Source organism: Pantherophis guttatus, chromosome 2 (genome assembly GCF_059756535.1).
Source record: "Pantherophis guttatus breed Tessera chromosome 2, ASM5975653v1, whole genome shotgun sequence".
Taxonomy (NCBI): domain Eukaryota; kingdom Metazoa; phylum Chordata; class Lepidosauria; order Squamata; family Colubridae; genus Pantherophis; species Pantherophis guttatus.
Window position 1 is genome coordinate 123,371,739 of NC_142064.1, and position 25,482 is coordinate 123,397,220.

General features: G+C 38.9%; 1 protein-coding gene across 9 annotated transcripts in view; it reads left to right on the forward strand.

Annotated features, from left to right (window-relative positions):
* Positions 1–25,482, forward strand: part of GMIP (GEM interacting protein) — a 74,586-nt gene that overhangs the window by 5,868 nt on the left and 43,236 nt on the right. For 5 of the 9 annotated variants that reach the window (XM_034419367.3, XM_034419373.2, XM_034419368.3 and 2 more), the window contains exons 2-3: positions 40–177; positions 23,490–23,583. In XM_034419367.3, coding sequence (XP_034275258.2) covers positions 40–177; positions 23,490–23,583 — 232 coding nt within the window. Of the gene's footprint in view, positions 1–39; positions 178–8,211; positions 8,377–9,895; positions 10,038–23,489; positions 23,584–25,482 lie in introns of those variants that run through there. The other 4 variants (XM_087886634.1, XM_034419370.3, XM_034419371.3 and 1 more) reach the window with 3 other exon arrangements.

A 25,482-nucleotide genomic window follows, 5' to 3' on the forward strand; every position in this document is an offset into this window, starting at 1 on the left:
GTGATGGTGATTTAATCATTATTATGATTATTATTACAGGAGGCATGCTTTCAGGCCCTGCTGAAATTAAATTGACTGAATTGCTCCAGTCTGTCTCCTGCTTTCTCAGCAAGTATCCAGTTTTAAATGCTTGCACCATCCAAGCAGACATAGCCTCTCTTATCACATGTGTGAATGGTAAGTTTCTAAGCTCAGATTCTTTCAGAGCTTCATTAACAATAATGACAACAAACATTAAGATCATCTTTACTTGAATCAAGTTCTCTTCAGATGTATTAGACTATTATCCTTCTCAGCCTGTGCCAGGATGGCTAATTCTGGGAGTCTGTCTATACCACATACATGCCATCATGCTTTTCACCATGGTGAACTCATTTGTGGCCAACTTGCCTTGCCCAACTTGCCTGAGGCAACTCACTGCAGGATAATTCAACAATTCAATTTAATTAAAATAATTTAAAATTTATTTTAATTTTTGCCATTCACATTTCATTTTGTCCCTCCTTTTGCAACCTTTCTTTAATGATGCTATTCCACCATTTCTTTGATATTAGTGTAAGTCTTGTCCCATATCGAGCTGTCCCATGGCAAGTTGGCTGTGTGAGAGGTCCTGTGGTGAGTTGGCCACAGCAAGTTGGCCGCGGTGAGTTGGCTGTGGCAGTTTGGGAATAGGTAAAGTTATGCAAACTGCAGGAAATGAGATGGGAAAAATAAGTAAAAGGCACTCCATAAGAAAAAAGGAAAAGGAAATGCTACTGGATGGTCCTTCAGTTCTGCTGCCTATTGTGGCTTTAGTCAATCAGAGTTTTATTTATTTATTTATTTATTATTCGAATTTCTATACTGCCCTTCTCCTTTCGGACTCAGGGCGGTGAACAGCCAAAATAAAAACATTTATACATAAAGTACGATTAAAAATAGATTTAAAATAATTAAATTTGGCCCATAGTTTAAAATTTATCAATTTAAAATCCATATCAAGATTTAAAACCAACCATAAAATCATAAAATCAAGAGAGACCGGCTAACTGAAAGAGATGAGTTTTTAGGGCCCAAGGAAAAGTCTGGAGGTCAGAGATCACTCGTATCTCTGGGGGTAGATTGTTCCAAAGGGTAGGTGCCACCACAGAGAAGGCTCTCCTCCTGGGGGTCGCCAGCCGGCATTGTCTAGCCGACAGCACCCTGAGGAGGCCCTCTCTGTGGGAGCGAACTGGCCGGTGGGAGGCTATTGGTGGCAGAAGGCGGTCCCGTAAGTACCCTGGCCCTAAGCCATGGAGCGCTTTAAAGGTGATCACCAACACCTTGAAGCGCACCCGGAAGTCCACCAGAAGCCAATGCAGCTCGCGCAGGAGAGGAGTCACATGGGAGCGCCCAGTCGCTCCCATAATCCCCCGCGTGGACGCAGTTTTCATGTAATGCTTTTTTTAAAAAAGTAAGATAGAGAAGGAATAGACTAGCTTGCCAGCTTTAATTGCATTGTGTTGCATGCAGCATTTCCTGCTGAATGTAAGGGCACATTACTGGTCAATTTGGATACATTTTAGCCAATCCCAGGCCAGTTTTATCTCAAACATACTAATGCTGTTCTATGCAAGCAAGGATATCTAATCAAGAAACCATCCTGCAAGCCAAGATACTGTTGCTTACATTCCACCAACTAGGAAGTACATGCAGCATTAGGCGAGGAAGCCTTGTTTCAGAAAATACTATTAAGACTATAATCTACCTCCTCTGAGGGAGATGGGAAGTTAAATGTGAAAAACAAATAAACAAATAATGGAGCTAGAACATTGTGCCCAGTACTTTGCATCACCATACAGAAGAGAGTGTGCAGCCTATTATAAGAGGTGACACTTGTCTCTACTCAGATACTTTATATTATATTTATATCCATCTCTTTGTGCAAGGAGCATGAAGTAACAGGAGTAGTTTCACAGCCTCATTTCTCTCTCAGATACAGTAATAGGCTGAGAAGAGCATGATTACTTCAAGATCACTTCATTTGGGCTTGGTCACTGAGAGCCTGTCCCCATAGACAACTAAGCAGTCTCTTTTTTCTGCCATGTCTTCATGATACTGCATTACCTCACACCTGGACCATATGCATTCAGGGGTTAAAATAAGCAGGCAACAAGTTCAGTTGCTTTGCTGTGGATACACTCTGATGTGTTTCACCAACCACTTTATTGGTGGCTCTGTTAAATGAACCAATCTGACACCTATCGGCATCTTTAGATTGGGGTGGACTTCCTCATTCCCTGGGCCCTGCTCTCAAGGACACTTCTGTTATGGGAATGGGACAGACAGGGTTTTTCAAACTGGACTGTTTCCAAGCTCATTCTGGTTTGGAGATCTGGGTCAGCTCAAACAGTAGATGATCAACCACAGCTGCAGAAAATCTATGCAGTGAAGAAGGAAGGAGAGAACTCTCATTTTCTTTGGCACTTCATGGCACGCAGTCTTCTAAACTCACACCATGCAATTGTTATCCTGGCTGTTTTTGAATATAGGCTCAGAATTCTTCCTGGGTTCAAAAGCAGCCCAAAGAACTGAGAGGCCAAGGTGGGGATGGTGTGAGCCAGAAGGTTCAACTCTTAGTTCAACTATACTTTGCATCCGAGAGATTACAGAAGCGCAAGGATTGTACAGGGCAGCAGGATTCCTGCTACATTGTACAACCTTCCTGCATGCTTGTCAAGTTATTTTTAAGTACAAGTAAAATTAGCCACGCTAACAGGTGATGACTGTACGATACAACAGAGGAGCTCTTTCATCCCACTCTTTCCCCTTCCCCATCGCAAGATTTTCTCCTGTTAGTTGGATCAAAGCCAGATATCAAAAGTCATCTTCTTCTGGGTCCCTGGTCTATCCTACATTAAAGACAGTGGCTGCAGTATGTTTTCCCATGCTGATGGGTTTTGGTTTGAGGAAAACACCTTTGAGGGTATCCACCCATCTCTTTCCTTAACAAGCTCTATATTTAATGGCAGTATGCCTGTGGCAAGATAGAAATTGGCAATGAGAACAAAGCATTTTAGGCCAGTATAGTTTTTTATTGGTTCGAGAATGAGTTGGTAGCCATTTAAATGAGTTTTAATATTTCATATTAAATATTAAATCCGTGTATAGGGATTAACAAGTTAACAACCCATATGATTTTATATATGATCACAACCTCAGTAAAATATTAATGATGTAAACCAATAGGGTTTCATATTTGGGAACCAAAGTGCATGAAGGGAGGTTGTCAGACACTAGAACTCAAAAACAAGGACGAGACTGAATACTATAAAATTTGGAACAAAGTGTACCAATGGTTGGAAAGGAGAAAAAGAGTTGGAACAAAAAAGAATTAGGGTTTGTAAAATGGATACTGGATATTTAGACAAATACGTAAATGAGGACATAATATAAGAACAAAATAGTAATGTATGTTAAATAGTAATTATATTTGTTATGTTAAAAATATGGATGGATATGACAAGACCGGGATGGTCACACTGTGTCCAATGCTTTTAATGTTTGCTTAATAAAAAACTTTTAATAAAAAAAAGAAAAGAAAGGAGGCAGTCAGAAAAAACAGAAACATATAACTTTATTATTTAATAAGCACAGTTGAAAGCATTGTTACACGTACATAGTAAACAGGAGGGAACATACCTTTGTTTCTTTGGAAAATGGATTGCCAAGACTTTATGGAAGAAACCACTGAGCAACCAGAGACCCAGAGATATATCAGAGGCAGCCCAGATACAATCAATGCATTATCAATCTGTAACCAAAGTTCAACCAAGAGATGCCCAGAAGGACTAGAACTTTTAAGCCAATGTAGAATCCTGGAAGGAAATCTTGTTATTGTGATGTCACTCTAGACTTTACTTTCCACAATGAGCACCAGTTTTTAGTAGAAAGTTCTGGAAACCCATGTCATAGAAGTGGGACCTCTACTCTTAAATCTCTGTATTAAAGATGATATCCAAGTCACTATTTAAATGAAATGTACATTAAACAAAACAACTGGGGTCATAAAAGTTTCTTCGCTATCTTTTGAACATTAGCCACATATTAACAAATCTTTTCTCCCTTTGTTCTCTGAGGATTGCCTCCAAAGAAGTAGTTTGGTGACTCCAAAACTGCTTCCAGACATTTTTGATGAAGCAATGGTATATTTTCTGACTGTGTAGGGGCTTTCTGAGATAGGATAGGCAACAGTGGTGGGTTCCTCCCGGTTCCGCCCGGTTCTGCCGAGCCGGTAGCGGTGACAATATGACATCACCGAACCGGTTCTACCCCCACCTCCCCCCGCCCCCCCACCCCCCGCGTTATTCATACTTTTTATTTGGCCCCACCCCCAATCTATTGCTGCCTCCTGAGTCCCAGCTGATGAGCTATAAGGAAAAAAACTGTTTAAACTCTTGCCCTGGGCCTTCAAAGGGCCACCCTACAGCTGATCAGTGGTAAAAGGCAGTTTGGTGGTAGACCGGTGCCTCCAAAAACAAATGAGTAGACCGGTGCCTGCAAAAATAAATGGGTAGACCAGTGCCTGCAAAAATACATGAGTAGACCAGTGCCTGCAAAAATAAATGGGTAAACTGGTACAGGTCTGCAAGCAGTTAAAAGCCTGGTAGACTAGTACCTCTGCTAAATCCTAAAGAATTGTCACATGACCATCAAGCCACGCCCACAAAATAAGCCACGCCCACAGAAACGGTAGTAAAAAAAGTTAGAACCCACCCCTGATAGGCAACATTACTTTCTCTGAGGAATGAATGTAGCTCTTGATCCTTTTTTATTCTCAGAGACCCCAGAACTAATTTTCAGCATAGTATAATAAATAATATTTAAATAAATGTATTTAAATAATAAATACATATAAAAGTATTCTCTTGTTTGTCAGTTCAACCGATTCAACAGAATTTCAATTCTGCTTTTCTATTCATAGGGTATTCAAGGCAACTAGCAATAAAACAAAAGAGAGCTCAATAATTACATATAGATTTTAACCAGTGGTGGGTTTCAAAATTTTTTACTACCGGTTCTGTGGATGTGGCTTGGTGGGCGTAGCTTGGTGGGCGTGGCAGGGGAAGGATACTGTAAAATCCCCATTTCCGGATTTCATCACCATCCCGATGAACATAGTTTTTGATGTAAATAGGTCAAGGATGGATTTTGATTAGCCTTCAGAGTCCTATCCTACTTGTGTCAGTTTATCTGTTTTATAAAACATAGGTAACAGGGTTTTTTTTTATCCTAAATGAGATTATTTGATGACTTGAGTAATCATTGTTGTAATCAACTAATCAGACTTTTCCCCAATGTGGTTGTATATAATAGTTTAGAAGTCACCCCACCTTCCCCGTTTTTTATGGTGGGCACTGGGCAGGATTCTTTCTGAACAACCTGTTGGGATTTATATGCTGGCAGTGCATGGGACCAAAGCCTGCAGTGGGATTTTAAAAAGATGTTTTAGATGTCATCTCTTTCTCTATACCGGGAGTCCCCAACCCCCGGGCCATTGCCTGTTCGAAACCGAGCGGTGGGAGAAATGGGCAAGCGCGCGCGTCTGAAGCTCCAATCGCGCGAGCTGCAGGCAAGCGCGCGCATGTACTCGAAGCTCCATTCGCGCGAGCGGAGGCTGTTTGGGCTCGCGCGCTAAGTTCTACTCGTGCGAACAGAGGCAAATGGAGCTTCGCACACGAACGCAAGCGCCTTCCGCTCACGAAGCTCTATTTGTGCAAGTGGAGAGCGCACATGCGCCTATCACTCACATGCCGGGCCAGCCCAGGCCACCAGTCTGGAAAGATAGAGGACTGCTGCTCTGTACTATTTCCTTCTGCCCTTCACTTATTTCTTGCCAACTGGTGGCCAAAAAAAGTTAGATAGCTCCTGTCAGGAAAAAAACAAACAAACCATCCCTTTTAACCAGTTGCTTATAGAAAGTTTTTAAAATTAGGCAGAGGTTTGAGAGTGCCATACTAACTTTGGGTTAAGAGAGTTTGAAATGTTGGCAAGTAAGACTGGGAAAGATGGTTCCTGAGATATTTTTTGTGGCTTCAAGAATGCAGAAGTAGAAGCTCAAGAGCTTATTTCCTCCTCCTGACTCACTTGTCATTCAGTTAACAGTTCTTCTAATCCAGCTATGTGACCTTGGGCTAGTCATTTTCTCTTACGGCAATGGCAAACACTTCTGAACAAAAACCAAAAAAAAAAAAAAACACCCAACCCTGCTTGTCCAGATGGTCTCTGAGAATTGGACACGACTGAATGGAAGACGGACGGATGGCTGGATGAACTGGCAGGCAGACATCTGCCCTCTCAATCATGTGACTCAGGGTGGCTAACAAAAATTAAAAACAGGTAATTGATCAAAAAAAATAAATAAAACACATTTCACTGAAGACAGTCAGCTCTTCAGAGTGTAATATATACGGTAATAGCTTGTTGTGGGAGATTCTAAACCGAAATCCTCAGTATTATCCCAGAGGGCAGATTATTACACAGAATACTTTGGGAACATTTTTAAAGTCTGTAAAATAACATTACAGCAGCTGTCATGACTTCAACAAATGTTGAAAGTTCTGAGCAATTTCTGCTGTTGCACCACAGAGGCACAAGTTATTGTTCAGTTGCTAAGTTGTGTCTGACTCTTCGCAACCCCATGGACCATAGCGCGCGCGCACACACACACACACACACACACACACACACACGGTCTTCAGGAGTTTGCCTAAATTTCTGATCATTACATCGATGACACTCAGAAGCAGAAGACTTGGCATTAAATTTGAGTATTTTTTTAAAAGTATAGTTTTACTTGCATGAGGGTGAATGTTAATATTTTCCAACTGTTCTTACCAGGGACAGTCCCTAATTTGAAGAAATCATTACTAGTAAATCACTGTTCTTATTTTGGCTTTCCCAGAGACTGGAGGCTGCCTTCTTAAAATAAGCCCAGGATGTAAACTCCCCCCCCCCCGCATAATAAAATAACTTGTCTGAGCGGAAGTTACTGCAGCACAAAAAGTGTGCAGCAATGGTGCATGAAAGGTAGACTGCTCTCCATCTCATTATGCTTGCTAGTCTTTACGACTGTTGTAAGGAATGCCAGATGAAATAAGCTTAAATTCTTAAGAAAGATCAATATTTAGATAAATTATATCTTTAGTGGTAAAAGATTCTTTGTTCCTATTGTTACTTTGTAAATTGAAATATCTAAATTCACCTTGCAGATTCAATGACTGGATTCACATACTGTGCTAAGCAATTTTTAAACCATGGTTTGTTGAATAAACAATAATTGGTTGGGTTCATATAACAGACTAAACTATAGTTTTAAATCACGGGGTTAAGTCCACGTAGTGCGCAAAATCAAAATCAAACAAACAGCATCCTGGTTTGTCTCTAATGCCCTCGAATAAGATCACCTTAAGCTGAAATAATCATTTGTAGGATGATCCTTATCATCATCACCCTCTTATTTGCAAATTTGCCTTGAACTTTTTTTCTTGTATTTTGTTACCCAACATCCCTCATGTTGGAATTCAAAAGGAAAGAGGTGGAGAATCTTTGGCAATTGAAAACTAGACATCACTTTTATGGATAACATAACTCCATTTGATTGGGCCATGTTATCTGCAAGGGCAGAGCCAATGTATATCTTCTGGCTTCAGGGGCTGGATATGGTTTTATTTCTTTGCTTTGCTTTTCAATGTGGTTAATGCGGCCTCTCTCATTGAACCATCTTTTGCCAAGACATTTGCAGGTTTGGTAAAGACATGGTGCAGCATAGTAACTAAGAAGAAGGACAGCTATAGACTAATCTAAAACAAAAAACAAACAAACATGGGATAAGTGCCTGCCTGATTAAAATGGTCTTCAAAAATTATTTCAAAGCGGATAAAGTATGATTAGAACTTCTGTGTAAAACAGATCCACAGTTTTGATATCACAACAATGTATGCCTTGTCTCTGTCCCAGTTCTAATGCCATGAAAGGAATAAAATGCAGAACAGTATAACTCTGTTTTATAGTATAGTTTTCAGATGGTTGTTTTCTTAATAGAAAGTAAGAGCAGCGATCTGCATAGGCTAAAGGCAGACTTCATGCATTAGGTTTATTACCAGAGGTTGGGGCTCTTATTTGTAAACTGAAAAATATGCAAATGAAAGAAGGAGTAAGTTTCTTTGTACGGAAATGTAGTCAGCAGGAAGCAGTGAAGTTTCAGTGGCTGTGAGCTCAGAAACTCTGCAAAGTATGCAGTGTCCATGGGGCTGCCTATCAAAATTAGTGGCTCCTGAGGTATCGAAGGATTTGTGCTGGGGTCCAAACCTGGGGGTCCTGCTGAGGATTTCATCATGGCAGAGCCTAAATCTTCTGGTAGGTAAAGCAACCTTTTTATGCAAGGACTCTGAAGCCTTTTTTCAGCATACAGCAAGTCATTGCAGAGGGTTCAAAACCCTTGAAGTTTTTAGGTTAGGGCAACAAAGGATTGCTTTGAGGTCTCTGATCCCTGAAAATAAAACTTGATTCAGTGCAACTACCACAATCAAGGCTAGAAAGGGATATGTGTGTGTATGTATGTGTATCCCTCTCTAGCCTTCATATCAATCACTTCATATCAGTCACTTCAGAAATCATTGCTGTATTTTAAAGATGTGTTCTAAATGAAGGTGATGGTTAAAATGTACTTAAGATTTTAAAAAGAGCATATTTTATTTAGGATCAATAACTTTTTAAAAAGTAGATTGTTAAGTATTCTCTCACACATTTTAATATTTGAAATTATATTTTTATACATTTCTGTTAAAAAAATATGCTGCAGTGTGACATGGGGATTTTTAAACACTTGTTTAAAATTTCTATAAATTTGGTTCAGTTATGGCCTTACAATAGAAGTTTTAGGAGAAAGCATTTAACAACTGATGAAGTGTTATCCTTCATCCTCTTCTTCATCTTCATCCTCTGTCAGCCATGTTCACAATTACAATTTTTGGAAGTTCTTATTTCCTGGCCTTTTTATTTTTTTGCCTAGCTGAATGATATACATGCCTGCATACTGGATGGAATGCTTGCTCTACAAATATTGTTCCACATGCTAATCCTGCTATATATTTTGTGCCTCTAGCAAATGTGTCTTCTGAAGAGGAGCTTGTAAGAAGCAAGAAATAATTTAGGAGGGAAAAAAAAGTCATACTCAGTTCTTTGCCAACGGTTGCCCTCCAGCTGATTTGAGGAATTTTTACTTTTAAATCTTACTTTTGAAATCCTGAGAGGTGGCCCTTTGCCGTGTGCATGTGAAAATAAAGTACCTGTGAAAAGACTGGAAGAAAAAGAAAATGATATCATTACAACTGATCTATTTGTAATTGTAAATATTTGTAATATTTAAACTATTAATTAACAAATTACAAATAGATAATTGTGATGACTATTTTCTGTGACGGCCCTTTCACCGCAATTCTCAAATGAAAAAGGATGACTGTATTGTTGGATGCAGCAGAAAATTTTAACGATGAAAATGGATCATGAGAGTGGAGATGCTGCATGTACACAAGAAGAAATCTAGAGAAATTCCACATACTCGCCATTGCCACTCTTTAAACCTTATTAACCAGTTTCTCAACAGGCTGATTGTCTTCATCACAGCCACTGAGAACTTAAGCCAATCAGCATTTCCCAACTAATCAGTGGGAAAATGAAAAAATAGACATCACCTAACAGCGTATATTTTTCTTTGGGAGAAGTAAAAAGCATGCTCCTTTGCTCTATTTAGGAAGCTCAATCTGAGAATACTATGGCAACATGGCAATTTACCAGTTATGGCTGGGTGGGGTGTATAACTGAGGATTAGGAAGTGGGCTGAAGCAAGAGTTTCCCTTATGAGAAACAACTTATTTCTAAGCTCTAGAAGCAGTGTTTCTCAAATTTGGCAACTTTAAGATGTGTGGACTTCAACTCCCAGAATACCCCAGCCAACTATGAGCTATACCTGAGTCAGAAGGAAATATATTCTACAATTATGGCAGAAAAGGACACAGGTATGGCTCTAAGATGTGATTGAGACCAAAGACCCAAAGAGTTTGCCTTTAAAATGGGTGGCTATCTTACATTCACTGAAAATATGATGTTGGTAGACTATTTTTCGATTATTATTTTTTTGTTTAGTAGAGATTGTTTTAATTGCAAAATAATCTTTCAGATACAGTAATCTTTCAAATAAATATTTTATTTACTGTATATTAGATTAGGTATATGATTAGATATATGAGCAAGTGTAGAAAAGTAACCTTTGGATGTAAGCCAATGCATTTTGGGTATTATTGTTTTATACTTTGTTAAATTCAAGGTATTTCATATTTATCATATCAAGTATTTGATGGATGAAGATGCCCAAATACTATATCGGAAACAACTGGTTTTTGTTTTTAATTAGTGGTGCAAATCAAGACTAATTTGAAATTTCTTGATGTTAAGCTATTTGAGGCAAAATATCAAATGACCCATCTTCAAAATGTTCTTTATTTTTTATTTATTTAAAACATGTCAGTTTTGATGACCTATCCTCCCCCTATTCCAGGGTTCTCCAAACTTGAAAACTTTAAGACTTGTGGACTTCAACTCGAGAATTTCCCAGCCACTATGGCTGGCTGGTTGAGGAATTCTGGGAGTTGAAGTTCACAAGTTTTAAAGATGCCAGGTTTGGAGACCCCTGCCCTATTCCAATAGACAAATGGGGGAACTGAACTTTGGATTCAATTATTGTATATTTGTAAAATGTAGATGTTACATTGAAACAAACGTGATGTGGAAATGAATGGAAAAATAAGAAAAAGGTCATACTTTGCTTTCTATGTTAGATGAGTTGGGTCTTCAGATCATTCTACCATAAGCATATTTATAACTCCCATTGGCTTGATTTCATGAATACAGTTATTCAAGACCAAAGATGTCATATTGTGGTTTAGCACTGGGTTGTTGTAATTGGTAAATTACAGATTATGGTTTGATTAAATTGACTTGAATTATACAATCATAGATATCTGGTTATGCAAGCCATATTTTAGCACATTGTGTGACCAAGATTCTAGATTCATTCATACAATGTTCAACTAATGTATTATACAATTATTGATCTTAGTTCAGACCAGCATTGAACTACATAAAAACATACGCCTGAGTAAAACAGACCATAGCCTTTTCTGAATGTATGTTTTTACATTTAATTCGTGCTTGGCAAGAAGGCAGAAGTTCTACTTCCTCTTCTTCCCCCTCTTACCTCACTTCACAGGAAATATCAGAAAGTTCTAAAAAAAATCAGCATCTTTCCTTCATTAGCACTTTACTTCCAGTTCTGACACATTCAGAATCATGTTGACACTGGCAAACAAATGAATGCTCAGAAAATAGTACATAGCAATACTTCCCTATTTATATAGGTCGTATATGAGTGAAAATCCTTCCATATGTAAATGAATGTAGATTTCCTATATAGATCATGATATACGAAATGGAATAACCATCAGACCAAGATGTTTAGGTATTAATTTCTATGCAAACATTAGAAGTATTCTTTAAAAATAAAACAATTTTTGACAATTCACTAATAGAAATTTGTCTAAGCATAGGATGGAAAGCAATAACAAATAACAGCTAAATTGCTCTATTTCATGATATTCCATCAAGATTATCTGTAATCCTTGTTTTAACTTCAAAAATGATGCATAATATGGGGATTTGGCAAAAATGAAACTTGGAAATCATAAGCCTTAAGTATTTCACCTTTTTCTCAACCCTAAAACCTGACTTTTTGTTCAATATATCACTATCCTGAGAAGACATATTCTTGATCAGCATTGTTGTTTTCTGTTTGTTTATTTTGAAACCTGTCAAGGCCCCAAACTCATTCAATTTCCTCATCAAATATTCTATATTGGAAATCAGCGGATACACAATCATGTTTAAAGACAAATAAAAAGGAAATATGAATGCTGAGCCAGGTTAGATATGTACTAGTAGTATGGACAAAGTGAAAGGGATGAAAGACTGTGGATATACTATGGTTTGAGTTGCTTGAAAATGCATACAGGTAATCCTTGATTTATGACCAGTTGCCTTGTGACTGTTCGAAGTTACCCCAAAGATTTTTACAATTCAGTTCCAAAGTTACAATCGACAATCATATGACCACATTTCAGGCATTCAGCAACTGGCCTGCATTTAGAGTCATTTGCCCATCCTGTGGCTATAATGAACACAATTTATGACGTTTTTGTCCAAAATCAGCATTTACTTTGTTTTTGACAAAAATGTCCCAAAGCAAACAATGGGTTTGCTTAATGACTGCTGCAAAATAAGATTGTAAAATTAGATCGGTTGTGACCTGTTTTATGACCACTATGACATATGACCATAATGGACCAGCTCTGTTATGATCATAAATCAAGGATTACCTGTATAGCAGGTACAGATGAGAGTAAATCCTGTGTGTATGTGTGACAGAGATTTACAAGAGATAAGGAGGAGGTTACAAGAGATTAAGAATAAAGAGTAATTTCAGAATGCAGGCACTTCCTCTCAAAGTATAGACAAGTGGTATATTGAAATACATAAAGGAAACACTGAATTAAACATTAAGGACTCAACTTTTCTTGGTAAGAGAACCTGTCTTTCTTTGGAAATAAAATACTGCCTATGTTGTAAACTAGCTTGATAGCTCATGTAACTTATATTTCTGCAACAATACTGTTCAAGTACAAAACTTGATACAAAGAACAGCATTTTGTATCATAGTATTTCAGCTTCCTTATTTTCCATTTAATATGTCCTCATACTTAAAAGTAAACAATATGAAAGCCTGAGGATGTAATTTGGGAAAACCTTAAATAAATACATGTCTATGCTACCCAACTGTCAATGAGTCTGGGTGGCTCACAGCAATCAAATAACAAATAGGATTTGTAATAAGTCCATTATTCACAAAACTATTCATTTCCAAAATAAGTAAAGAATCAATTGGAATCAATTTGGCCAACCTTTCATGGTCACAAGAAAAGGCAAACAATCTTTCAAAGCTGTCCAAGACTTGGCAAAAGAAGTAACAGGTGGAAAATCATTAAAGAGAGAACCAATCTAGAACTAAGGAGAAGTTTCCTGACAGTGAGAACAATTAATTGGTGGAATGGCTTGCCTCCGGAAGTTGTGGATGCTCCATCACTGAAGGTTTTTAAGAAGAGATTGGACAGCCATTTGTCTGAAATGGCATAAAGTCTCCTGCTCAACCAAGGGGTTGGATTAGAAGACCTCCAAGATCTCTTCCAGCCCTGTTTTTCTATGTTCTATTGTAAGAACCAATTTTGTGATGATATTAAAGACAACCCTCTTTTTTTCTTCCAATTAACATTTATTCTGACAATCCCCATAGTTCTGTAGGAAGGCAAAGAAAAGATAACATTTAGTTGGGTCAGAAGGTCTCAGAGAAGTGCTGGTTTTTCTTCTATCCAATGAACAAGTTTCCCATTGCTGTTTGATGAAGCAACCCTTTTAAGACAACCACATCCTGTTTCTGGGGCAGAGGAAAGGAAAACATGAAGATTTTGCTCTGTTAATATCATAAGCACATGACTAGTAAAATTTTCTAAATTCTACAGCTACAGGCTTCCACTTTTGTTTGCCCGCATAAGTAAGTCAGAGTTCAGTCAAAGTCACACATCATGATAGTTTGTTTGATTCTGGGTTTATGGTTTAGTATGATGTGTGAACTATGTGATGATAGGTTGATCAACAAACTACAGTTAAAATAAAGCATGGCTATATATTTTAGAATAAGAATCTGAGGAACAAAAACGAAGTTATGAAAGATTGTTAACACAAAGACATACGTTAACACCATGAAAATTCTACTTATTGTAGATTTAAAACTGTGAAGACTAAGATAAGGAGAATAAAACAGAGTAGCATAAAAATAAAGATAGACCAAGATATTTGACAGATCAAACAATCTAGGTTATGTTGTCATCTTCATATTGATTGCATGACATCGATATCATAAGTGAGCCCATGGAATGTTATATCATGTCTTAACCATTGAGTGGCAGCCAAAGCTGCACTACAAAAAGGAAAGAAATTTGCTATGCTCCATTTACAAATAAACAACAATCCCAAAATATTTTAAAGATACCAGATTGAGAAAGACATTGGACTTTTGCCACTTTTGGTCTTGCTTTTTAGTTCCTCCCATTCTCCATTCAGCACACCCTTTAATCTTTCTCCCTCGTTTATTTTCTCATTCCTAATTGTCCTTCTTAGTATTTTCAGTCTTTCTTGGGAATAATATATCCAATCTTGATTTTTCCACCCTTTCCATGCCCATCTCTTAGAGTGTCCCCCTAATCCTCCTCTCTGCCGATTATCCCTTGTTCCCCTCTCCCCCAAGCTGGCAGAAAAGCTGTAGCATTGTCAAGGTGGGCAAAATCGGACACATTTCACCAACTATTCTGGCAGCATTAAGTCAGGTGATCTGTAGGGAGCAGTGACAACTAAATGCCTAGTGGCAACTTAAGCTAATACAGCCACATCATCATCCTGGGTTCTTGGAAGTCTCTTCTACACCATTCTTTCTTTTTTTCCTCCAGGGAAAAATGCAGGGCACACTATTTGCTGCCCCCATAGCAGGAGTTCCCTGAAGCCTGCTGAACAGCCTGTTGGCAGCTGATAAGGAAAGAATCTCAGAGCAGGGGATTTGAACTCTCCCATTACTGTACTGAAAAATTTCTATCCAACTGATCAAGTATTTGACAGACTTATTTTGACTAGGGATGTAAGGTTCTGCAATTGCGAAAGGGCACTAAATCTACTGCCAAAATAAGCCTTTTCTTGTTCTCAGCTCTTCCTGCTTTATCAGGCAGTTTATTCACCCTGTGATCAAAGGCAATTGAGGCAGGATAGAGATAAGGTGTACATATACATTTATCATCTCTACAAGTATATCTTACTTCCATGGAGCTATTGGTCATTCTGGAAAATGTCTGGTCCTGCCACATTATGCTAGTCCCACTTCAAACTCTGAAGCCATTCAAAGCCCACCTGCTACCAACAGAGGAGAAATGGGGAGAAATCCTGAGCTTCAAAGAAATAGACGACTTGGCACATTTTCAACTCCACCTCATAGAAATCACAAATACCCTTTTTGTAGGCAGCCACACAAATGTATATAATATGAAGTAAGGATGCGAATGATATATATATGTGTGGGATCCTCGGTGCTCTCTGAGCTTCGTTGTTCTCTTGCAGACCTTTCATGATCAAACTAGGTAAGTGCTACTAGGGGTCCTGTCACTGTTACTGGGAGCGGTCTTGGGTGCTCCTTTTTTTTTTTCTTGACACTTTCCTCCCTTTCTCCCATTCCCCTGCCTTCTTCTCCTCCTTTTTCTTCCCTATTTCTTCCTCTTGTCTTCCTTTTTGAGACGTATTCCCCCATCTATTTTTATTCTATCACTATTAATCCCAGTGTGATCATCTTTTTTTATTTTATGACTGTTAATCCCAGTATAATCATTTTATTCTGTCACTATTAATCCCAGTGTAATCAACTTTTTTATTCTGTCACTGTTAATCCCACTGTAATCATCTTTTTTATTCTGTCACTCTTAATCCCAGTGTAATTATCTTTTTTATTCTGTCACTGTTAATCCAGTGTAATCATCATTTTTATTCTGTCACTGTTAATCCCAGTGTAATAATCTGTATCTTTATTTTCATTTATTTCCTTCCCAATTCTCCATGTTATCAATTTAACATTTTTAAGTTTATTATTCCTTTACATATACAGTAATTCATATTCAAAGTCCATGTAGTGTCTCTTTTTTCTTTTTTATCTTTCCAGATAGTGTCTAATTCAAACGTTCCTTTGAGCCATTCCAATTTTAGTCTTTGTTCTCCCCGCTCCTCTTGCAATCACATTCTAGTTATATAAACAAAACATTGTACAGTACTTCCAGAATTTTCTCACCATGATATAAATAAGTTTAGTACGATACTTTCTTTCCATCAGCAGATGTCTCTCTCCAATTCACAAATCCTGCAGCCACAAAATATCCCTTTGTAAATCCACAAAAATGATTATTTCCTCTTCTCCGAATTAAATCCTTTTGTTGTTTAAAGAATACTTCTCTATCTCCTTTTATCTTGTCTTATTTTAATATCATCCAAATCCAGTTTTAAATCCCAGTGAAAGGTTCCTTTTAAGGCTTTAGTTTTAGTTTTTAAATTCCTTTTGTTCCTTCGCTTAAATTCCTGAGTGCCAATTAGCTGCTAATTAGTCATTGGGACTTCTTTCAAGCTTTAAAAAGTTTTTTCTTCTTACCTGTGAGTTGGCCAATTACTCACCCGGTAACAATACTCTGTTCATTCTCCACTCCTGCTCACATCTTAATCCGGTTGCCCCAGCTTGTAGCGGACATAATGGCCGCCTTCCCCACCATCGGGTCAAAGAGCTGTCTCCGACCTTCCGAGGAGTTTGCCTGCTCCTCTTTGATCTTTTGAGATGCCTCTCTCTCTCCCCCATCCCTCCAAGACGGTTCTGGTCCAAAGACCCCCCGACAGCAGTTTGTCTGGTTGGGTTTTCGCGAAGCCCATCGGAACTTCGCTATTTCCCAGCCAATATCGCCACGATGCTTCCGATTCTCCCTTAGTTGCTCCTTGACTGGGTTGTGGTTTACTGTTTGTTTGACTGACTTGGTTATTCCTTGATTGGCATATTGTTTGCTTCTTGGTTGTTGGACTAATGTTCATTTTGGTGATAATCTCTATTCATCTGAGTGTTGATCTGAGCATCTCATAAAAAGTAGATATGAGAGATGATTGCTGTTGAGGTGTTGTGATCTTTTTGTTTTCCTTTTTGGCTTTTTGATTGTCTCTTTTGAATGTTTTGTAGATCTTGTTTATTTCTAATAGAAAGGAGGAGGAGAAGGAGGAGACTACTGGCTTTCCCTCTTTGCTCCTCTGACTACTGACATAAAAACAAAGTAACAAAGTCTGGCCAGCTTGTTGTTTTGAGATCACTCAGGAGCCTGACAGCAATGCTTCCCATTTTTTTTTCTCTTCATTACCCAAAATCACTTATTGGAGTATCTTTATTATCCATTGTAGGTAAAATACTTCAAGTCAGTTTAAAAGTCTCTGTTGTGATTGGGTAATGGGTTTGTGTGTTGTTATCCCCCCTTCCCTCAAAAACACAAATTTTGCCCCAATTTTGGGTAATTTACCAAAGTTTGGGAAGTATCTGCTTACAGTAACTGTGAGGCAGGTTCCTCAGAATTTTGCCTTAAATTTTGCCTTAAATCTACATTTAGATCAAATCTTGGTTTACTCAGCCCACTCTCCCAAACACACATATGCATATCATACTGAAAATTTCCCCTGCACTGTTGTTCTGTCTGAGAACTTGAACCTACACAAAAAGCAAAAAATGCTAGCAGAAAAGAATTTGTGGCATGCTTGCATCTCATAAAAAGTAGACATGAGAGATGATTAAAGAAGAGCTGGAAGAGTGAAGGAGCCCTCCAACCCATGCTGAAATCTACACTTCTCAAAGGAGTTTAAGAGCTCCTCATTCTCCTCACCCCATGCATGGAAATGAGAAGTATCAGAGCTGAGTGTCATCTGCACATAGATGAAGTCCCACACTGATTTCATATATCAGTTGAAAATAGATTTTTGCTACACGCTTAAACAAGAAGTAGAACAGATTCTTGTAGAACTACATGGAACTGCCTTAAGTAGATGATCCTAAAGAATGTCGCATTCATTGACATTGAAAATTACTGTGAAGTCCAGGAGAGCATTACAGTTACCAGCCAGGGCCACAAGGATTATTTCTGTCTTCAAAACAGTCCCCTATTTAAACAGGAATAGATTTCTCTAATCAGCAGGTTGCCTGCTGTACTTGTAATTGGCAGATTTTTGTTTCATGCAACAGATATTTTTACAATATATTATTTAATCAATATTTAGCGTGGTTTTAAGATTCAAGTAAATACAGATATGTTGGATGGAACATCATGTAGCTTTTTATGATTCAGCAAGGCCTTTTTTTTTTTTGTTTCTTTTTCTTTTTTGCAAACCCAATCTGTATTTACTGAAAAACCTGTTACGTGTAAAGAGACTTCACTTTCATATAGGAAATGATGTGTCTTCCTAAAATGCCCTAAAAATGCCAGACCCCTGCATTAACCTCAAGCTAAAAAATAAAAAGCATTAAAAAGCATGCAGAATTGGGTGGGCTCTATTAAAATTAAAAAGGAATAAAGTTAAAATCAGGGCAGTAATAAAAGAAATGTGCAGGCATAAAATCAATGCATTCAAACTAGTCCCGTGCTCAGTACACACCTATTGAAGTTTGAAAGCACTTGTGCTGGATGTTGCAATATTAGCCCTGATGCAGGGACTATCATCCTTTAATAGAAGTGGGGCATAAGCCAAGTCAGGTCTATCAGGTTTTCTACTACTCAAGGAAAAATAAGTCTATCCCTTATTGGTCTATAGAATGGACAATGGAGGATGATATATTTCTGGGTTTCTACTTCTTCTGGGCAATGTTGACCTCCAATACAGCAGATGGTAGTATCTGCTACCTTGTCAGTATAAAAGTTTTTCTGTGGTTCAATGTTCCTAACTGGGAAAGGTATCCTATAGGAGCCACTAAATAATTTGAGCCACTCCAAGGTTAAAACAACTGATACCTTCCCAGTAACTTCAGATTTCTATATCAAAGATTCAGATACAGCTGACCTTCATTTTAGTCATGCCCACCACCAGCCAAAAGATGCATTCAGAGTCCATTGGAGTTAGGTAAATACATAAATAAAATAGCAACGCTGCTCTAAAAACTTAGACTGCACTTGTTCTAGAAGGACAAAATAAAAGGAGAACAGGGCTTTATATTTTATACTTAACTATCAGTAAATCAGAATAGAGTTGGAGAGACCCCTCCAACTTGGAAGGGACCTTGGAGGTCTTCTAATCCAAACCCCTGCTCAAGCAGGAGACCCTATACCAGTGATGGCTAATCTTTTTGCCATCACGTGCCAAAAGCGGGGGGAGCGGGGGGCGGTCGCGCACCGGCATGCCCACACCATTTAATGTCTCCCCACCTCCATGCATGCGCGCTCCCCCTGCTTTTGGCACGCAATGACAAAAAGGTTATCAATGGGCCCGGTAGGCCTGTTTTTCACCCTCCTCAGGCTCCAGAGGCTTTCTTGGAGCCTGGGGAGGGCAAAAACGGCCTTCTCCACCCCTCCCCGGAGGCCCTCTGGAGGCCAGAAACAGTCTGTTTCCTGACTTCCGGTGGGCCTGGAAGACCTGAAAATCAACTGGCCAGCACATCCATGCATGCTGGAGCTGAGCTAGGGCAATGCTTGTGTGCCCACAGATATGGCTTCATGTGCCACCTGTGGCACGTGTGCCATAGGTTCGCCATCACGGCCCTATACCATTTCAGATAGGTGGCTGCCCAATCTTTTCTTAAAAACCTCTGGGGATGAAGCACTTACAACTTCTGAAGGCAAGCTGTTCCACTAGTGAATTGTCCTCACTGTCAGGAAGTTTTTCCTTCTAGGTTGCTTCTCTCCTTCATTAGTTTCCATCCATTACTTCTTGTGTTGCTTTCTTGTGCTTTGGAAAATAAGTTGACCCCCTTTTCTTTGTGGCAGCCCCTCAAATATTGGAACACGGCTATCATCTCACCCCTAGTCCTTCTTTTCTTTAGACTGGCCATACCCAAATCAAGCAACTATTCTTCATATGTTTTTGTGTCCAGGCCTTTAATCGTCCTAGTTGCTCTTCTCTTTTTCCAAGCTCTCAACATCTTTTTTGTAATGTGGTGACCAAAACTGGATGCAGTATTCCAGGTGTGGTCTTACTAAGGCTTTTCAAGATGGTACTAATACTTCACGTTATTTCGATTCTACGCCTCTGTTTATTATACAACCAAGAATTGTATTAACTTTTTTGGCTGCTGCCTCACACTGCTAGTCCTTTTGCTGTGCACAATATGATATCTCATTCCCTCTAAAATCTGCTGCATGTGGGGAAATATTACCGTATGTTATTAACATCAATCTTTATCTTTTGCTGTATCAACCTTAAGAAAAATATCTATTTATAGTTACCAGGGGAAGTTCTATTCTATTGTAACAATTTACATCATTTAAAGAGAAGCAATTGCGGGCTTTTGACCTGTAGGCTTCTTTCTAAAACACAGGACATTTTTAAAGCAGTTGTTTTATGACCTTACCAGGCTGAATGCTGAGCCCCACCAGGCCTACCCTATCTGCCTTTGTCTTCTCACATCTTACAAGTTATAAATGTGTGGCTATTCTCTTAAATTTTATATTTCTAAACTTCAGCATTCATGTTTCCTCATTTGTAGTCCCTTCTCCATCTTGGCATTGGGCTTCAGCTTCCTGAATTTCTAGTCAGTATGTCCATTGTTTGTACGTTAATTAGGTAGTTTATTAACAGTATTAAGCAATGAAGTCTATTTTATAACTTTATATTCAGGTTATTTTTTTTCTTTTATGAAAACTTATTTTTAGAGTTGCATAAGCATTCAGTTCAGAGGACTGAATTTGGTGACATTACAGGTTGTTCCTCATGATCAAGTTAAAAATTTGTCAACCAGCCAACAGCACAAAATATCCTGTTCTCAGTGGTGAGACTTAGCCTGCCACAGGCACAGTACCAGCAACTATTTCTGTCCTTATTTTATAGGGCTCATTAAGGATAAAGACGGATGGATCATTTCCCCCAATTTTGTGCCTCTTTCCTTCCACCAAATGTCATTAAGAGGTGGAAGACATCAAGTCATCATTCTCCTTAACATGGGAGGGGCTGGGAGGCAAGCTTAGTTTTGATAGCTGGTTAGATTGGCAGGTTTAGTCATCTGTCAAAGCTTACTCTGGTATGGTACAAATGTTGTGCACGTGCAAATTCAAAAGTAGCCTGAATATCAGTTGATATTTTTGGATTATTATGGTTGGTCATACAGTCAGCCAGATGTTTAGCCTAGTTTTGGCTTTTTTTGTCCACCTATCGAGTCCTTCCCAATGCCTTGGGATGGCAGATGTTGTAACAATAATATTAAAGGTAACATTGCAGGATGTAAGCTGTTCCACTGCCTTTTACAATTGACTGATGGCAACTTTATCAATGTTAATGGTGTTTAAGTGGTGCTCCAGATGTTTTGGGATTGCACTCAAGGCTACCTATTGCTGTTGGTACTATCTTTGTTTTCTTTTACCACAGTCACTCTATTGTTTGTAAAACCATATATTTTCTGATTTTCTCTAGTTTTTTTTTTCTTCTCTCCTGCTATCTCAGGTATTGCAATGTCCATTATCCAGACTTTTTTTTTAGCTCTTCTTGTCAAAGATAAGAAAAGATACTTATCTGTTTGAATTTTAAAGTCCCAGAGCACTTTAGCTTCTTCATTTTCTATTACTTTGTCTATTTTGTGGTCTCACCAGTTCTTGCTTGCAGGCAAGTGGTATTTCTTGCAGATATTATTATATTCTCCTGACTCCAGTTGATTCTGGCTGGCTCACAGCATGAAAGCAAAACAACATTATAAATCAAAAAGAACACATAATGTTAATAACATACCAAAAATCTAGTCAACAACACAAACATGTCAAATACCAACAAGAGTTTCCAACCACCCTAGCCTGGGGTGATTGAAGTCTGGGAGCCTCTCAACCAATGCCTGAGAGAAGAACCAAGTCTTTAAGGTCATCCAGAATGCCTTCAGAGCATTCCATTCCATAGGACAGACACTGTGACAGAGAAGGCATGTTTCCAGGGTCCAGATACTGTAGGTGGCATTGCTTAATCAATCCAGAGAGCCCCGGCTCTGTTGGAACCAACTGGTTGGGTGTACACTACAGGAAATAGGTCATAACCAGCACCTTGAATCTTACCCAGAAGCAAACTGGCAACCAGTACAGCTCATGAAGTCAAGATGTCATGTGGGCATTCTGAGTTATGTTTATCGCTGCCTCCACCCCTGCATTCTAGATTAGGTGGAGGTTCTGGATGGTCTTCAAAGGGCAGTTCCAAGTCAAGTCCATTGCAGTAATTGAACTGATCACAAGTAATTGTCTGAAGGGCTTCCCAATCTAAGAAAGGGTGCAGTTGGTGCCCCAAATGAAATTATGCAAAAGTCTTCCTCATCATAATTGCTACCTGTCTACCAAGCAGGTGCTGTGAGTCCAAAAAGATTCTAGATTGCACACCATTCTTGAGTGCTACCCCATCCAAGGTCCAAAAGATGAAATATCCCTACATCTAGGTGGCCCTAACATCCAGAACTATCCATTCTTTGTAGGATTGAGCCAGATGTGGCTCCTCCCTATCCATTGTAGTATTACTGTGTACAAGTATTACCTATTATAGAATCATATTACTCTGGAGTACAGGTAATCCCGGTTTAACAATCCTAATTGGGATTGGCAACTTCATTGCTGAGCAACACAGTCATTAACAGAAATGTCATATGACCACTCAAATTAGTAACAGAAGTTCCAGCAATCCCAGTTGCTATCATTGAACAAATCCCATTCAGTCATTAGGCAAGGATCAACCTGGATCAGGCCATTCTTGGAAAGTGAGGGATTACCTCCACTTCCCCAATCCAGCTATGTTTCTTCCATCTCTGCTAATTTGGCTGCCCGCCTGCCCGCTGCTCTCAGCTGGCCCCACTGCACCATGTGCCATACCATGTGCCACTCCTAGCCAGGGCCTTCTTTTATACCACCTTCTTTCACACTGGTCTTCTTTATTCTGAGTAGAGTTTTTAAGAAAAGACCGGACAGCTACCTATCTGAAATGGTATAGGGTCTCCTGGTCCAGCAAGGGGTTGGACTAAAAGATCTCCAAAGTCCCTTCCAGCTCTATTCTGATTGAGTGGAACAATCAGAATAGAGTTGATTGTACAAGTAGCTATGTACAGTAAATATGGTTTCCATCTTTATTTCCAATTGGATTTTTCACTAAGCCCATTCGTAGGGTTTGGAGGACAACCAATATTAAGCTTTCAAATCAATTTCAACAACTTTTTGTTTAAAAAGAAAGTGAGGCCTTAGTGCAGTTTTTCATGGCCACCATGTCCATGATATTTGATGTATGATTAAGCCATCTTCTTGCATCCATCCACCTTGGGAATCTTCTTGCATCCATCCCCTGGTGTCATAACATTTGCCAGTAGTTTGAATTTCTTCTCCTTCCAAACTCTGCATGCTGCATACTCCACAAATCTGTTCTGGAGCATGTGGGTGACATTTTGAAATTGGTTTAGGGTGTTTGAAGGAATGCAGCAGGAAGGAGAGCTGAGTAACAGGAAGTTCCATTGCATCAGTGGAACTCCATATACTGTGCTAAATAACCTATTGCTTGAACTTGCTGAATTTAAAAAAAAAAATTCTTATTTGTTTTTTCAGATCTGAACAGCCAAGTAAAAGGAACTGAAAACAAAAAACGCTACAGTGAGATTTTCCGAAGTTTGGATGCCCTTGAAATTTCAATTGGAAATGCGTGCGTATTTTGTGTCTTTGTTGTCCTCAGCATGCACTAAAGACATTTCTTAATGCTGTTGTGAATGTGGTATGTGATGGTGGGAAGATAAGTTCTTGTAACCTGAAAAATCCAGGCCATGAGTCAACACTCATCTCTGTGGGTAGCGGCTACTAAAAAATCAAGCACTACAGATTAGGACTGTGCTGTAGAACTGACACTACCATAATTTTCTGAATTTACATACACAGAATATATTTTTCAAGGATACAGAGACAGAAATGTTGGAATTGAAGGTGATGTTAGAGGTGCTTGGTGCTATATTGCACGTCCAATGTTTAAGGAACAAAATATTTTATACCATTGAACTATTCTGCTGCCATTCTTCTGATGTAAATAAACTAAAATTTATGTAAAGAGCAAACTGTTAAGCATAATTTAAATGTCTGGCAATTCATGATTTAGTAGAGGTGGGCTGAAGCACTTTCTAATAGTTATTTACTATTGGGACTGGCTTCTGCAAGGAAATGATACTTGTTTCCTTGACCTCAAGAAGTGTTTCAATCTGAAGGTTGCATCAAGACTCACACACACACACTGAGTGTTAGGACATGACTCTTTGCAGAGAAGAAATCTGTTGCCTTCAGTTGAAAAAAGTCTGATGTTGAATCCCGAACTTGATTTTAAGTATACTAATAAATTAAAGTCATTTGAGTTGGTGGCATACTTTTTGTTGTTGTTGTTACTATTGTTATATACTTCTTTGGGGCATGCATACACCTGCCTAGCATTTTGAATTCCTGTATTGTTTGTTTTGGACAGAAGAACAAACAAACTACAGTACAGTAGTACTGTAAGTACTACTGTAGTTTTCATGAGAATGAAAGGTTGTACAATATGTTAGATCATAGTCCTTTTCACCCTGATCTGTTCTCCACTGGGACAGAGTTTGTGGTGGCTCACAAATGTAAGAGTTACTCATAATCTTTGCTTGTTGCCTATTATTCTATAGATGTCACCAAAGTCTAATGTGTCCTTCCCTAAACTGTGATGTATAGATATTAGGACTCCAATTGCCATTATCATCACACAGCCTAGATCAACAGCTAGTTGAAAAGCCTGATTTTATTTTGTAGACACCAATGAATGGCAATTTCTTACTTAAAGACCATGTATTGTATGTATGTATGTATGTATGTATGTATGTATGTATGTATGTATGTATTTATTGAATTTATTTATTTATTGAATTTATATTGCTGCCTATTCGCCCATGGCAACTCAAGGCAGCTTTCAGAATATAAAACCACATTTAAAACAATAAAAACTAACAAAAAGAATCAAATAAATTAATATAGTACAATATAACAAAATCACCCCCTACCTCCTACCCCCCGCCCCAGCGACAGCAGATCACATGAGCCATTTAATGGGTTCCATCCCACTCTGGGTTCCCCAACCCCATGTAAAGCGCATTGCAATAGTCAAGACGAGAAGTGACTAGAGCATGAGTGACTGTGAGTAGGGACTGTTGGTCCAGGAAAGGGCATAACTGGCACACAACCCGCAGTTGCGCAAAGGCCCTCCTGGCCACAACTGCCACCTGCTCTTTGAGCAGGAGTCATGAGTCCAGGAAAACCCCTAGATTACACATAGGGTCTGTTTGGGGTAGTGCCACCCCATCCAAGACCAAAGGTGGCAATTCTCCCTGAGCCAACAAACCCCAAACCCAGAGCCATTCGGTCTTGCAAGGGTTTAGTTTCAACCCGTTGTTTCCCATCCAGCCCCTAACAGCCTCTAGGCACTGCAAGAGGGAGGACATGGCATCACTTAACTCACCAGGGGCTGAGACATATAACTGAGTATCTGTTGTGGTCCGCCAGCAGCCTGCGGAGCTGGCAGCAGAGTCAGACAGTGAGG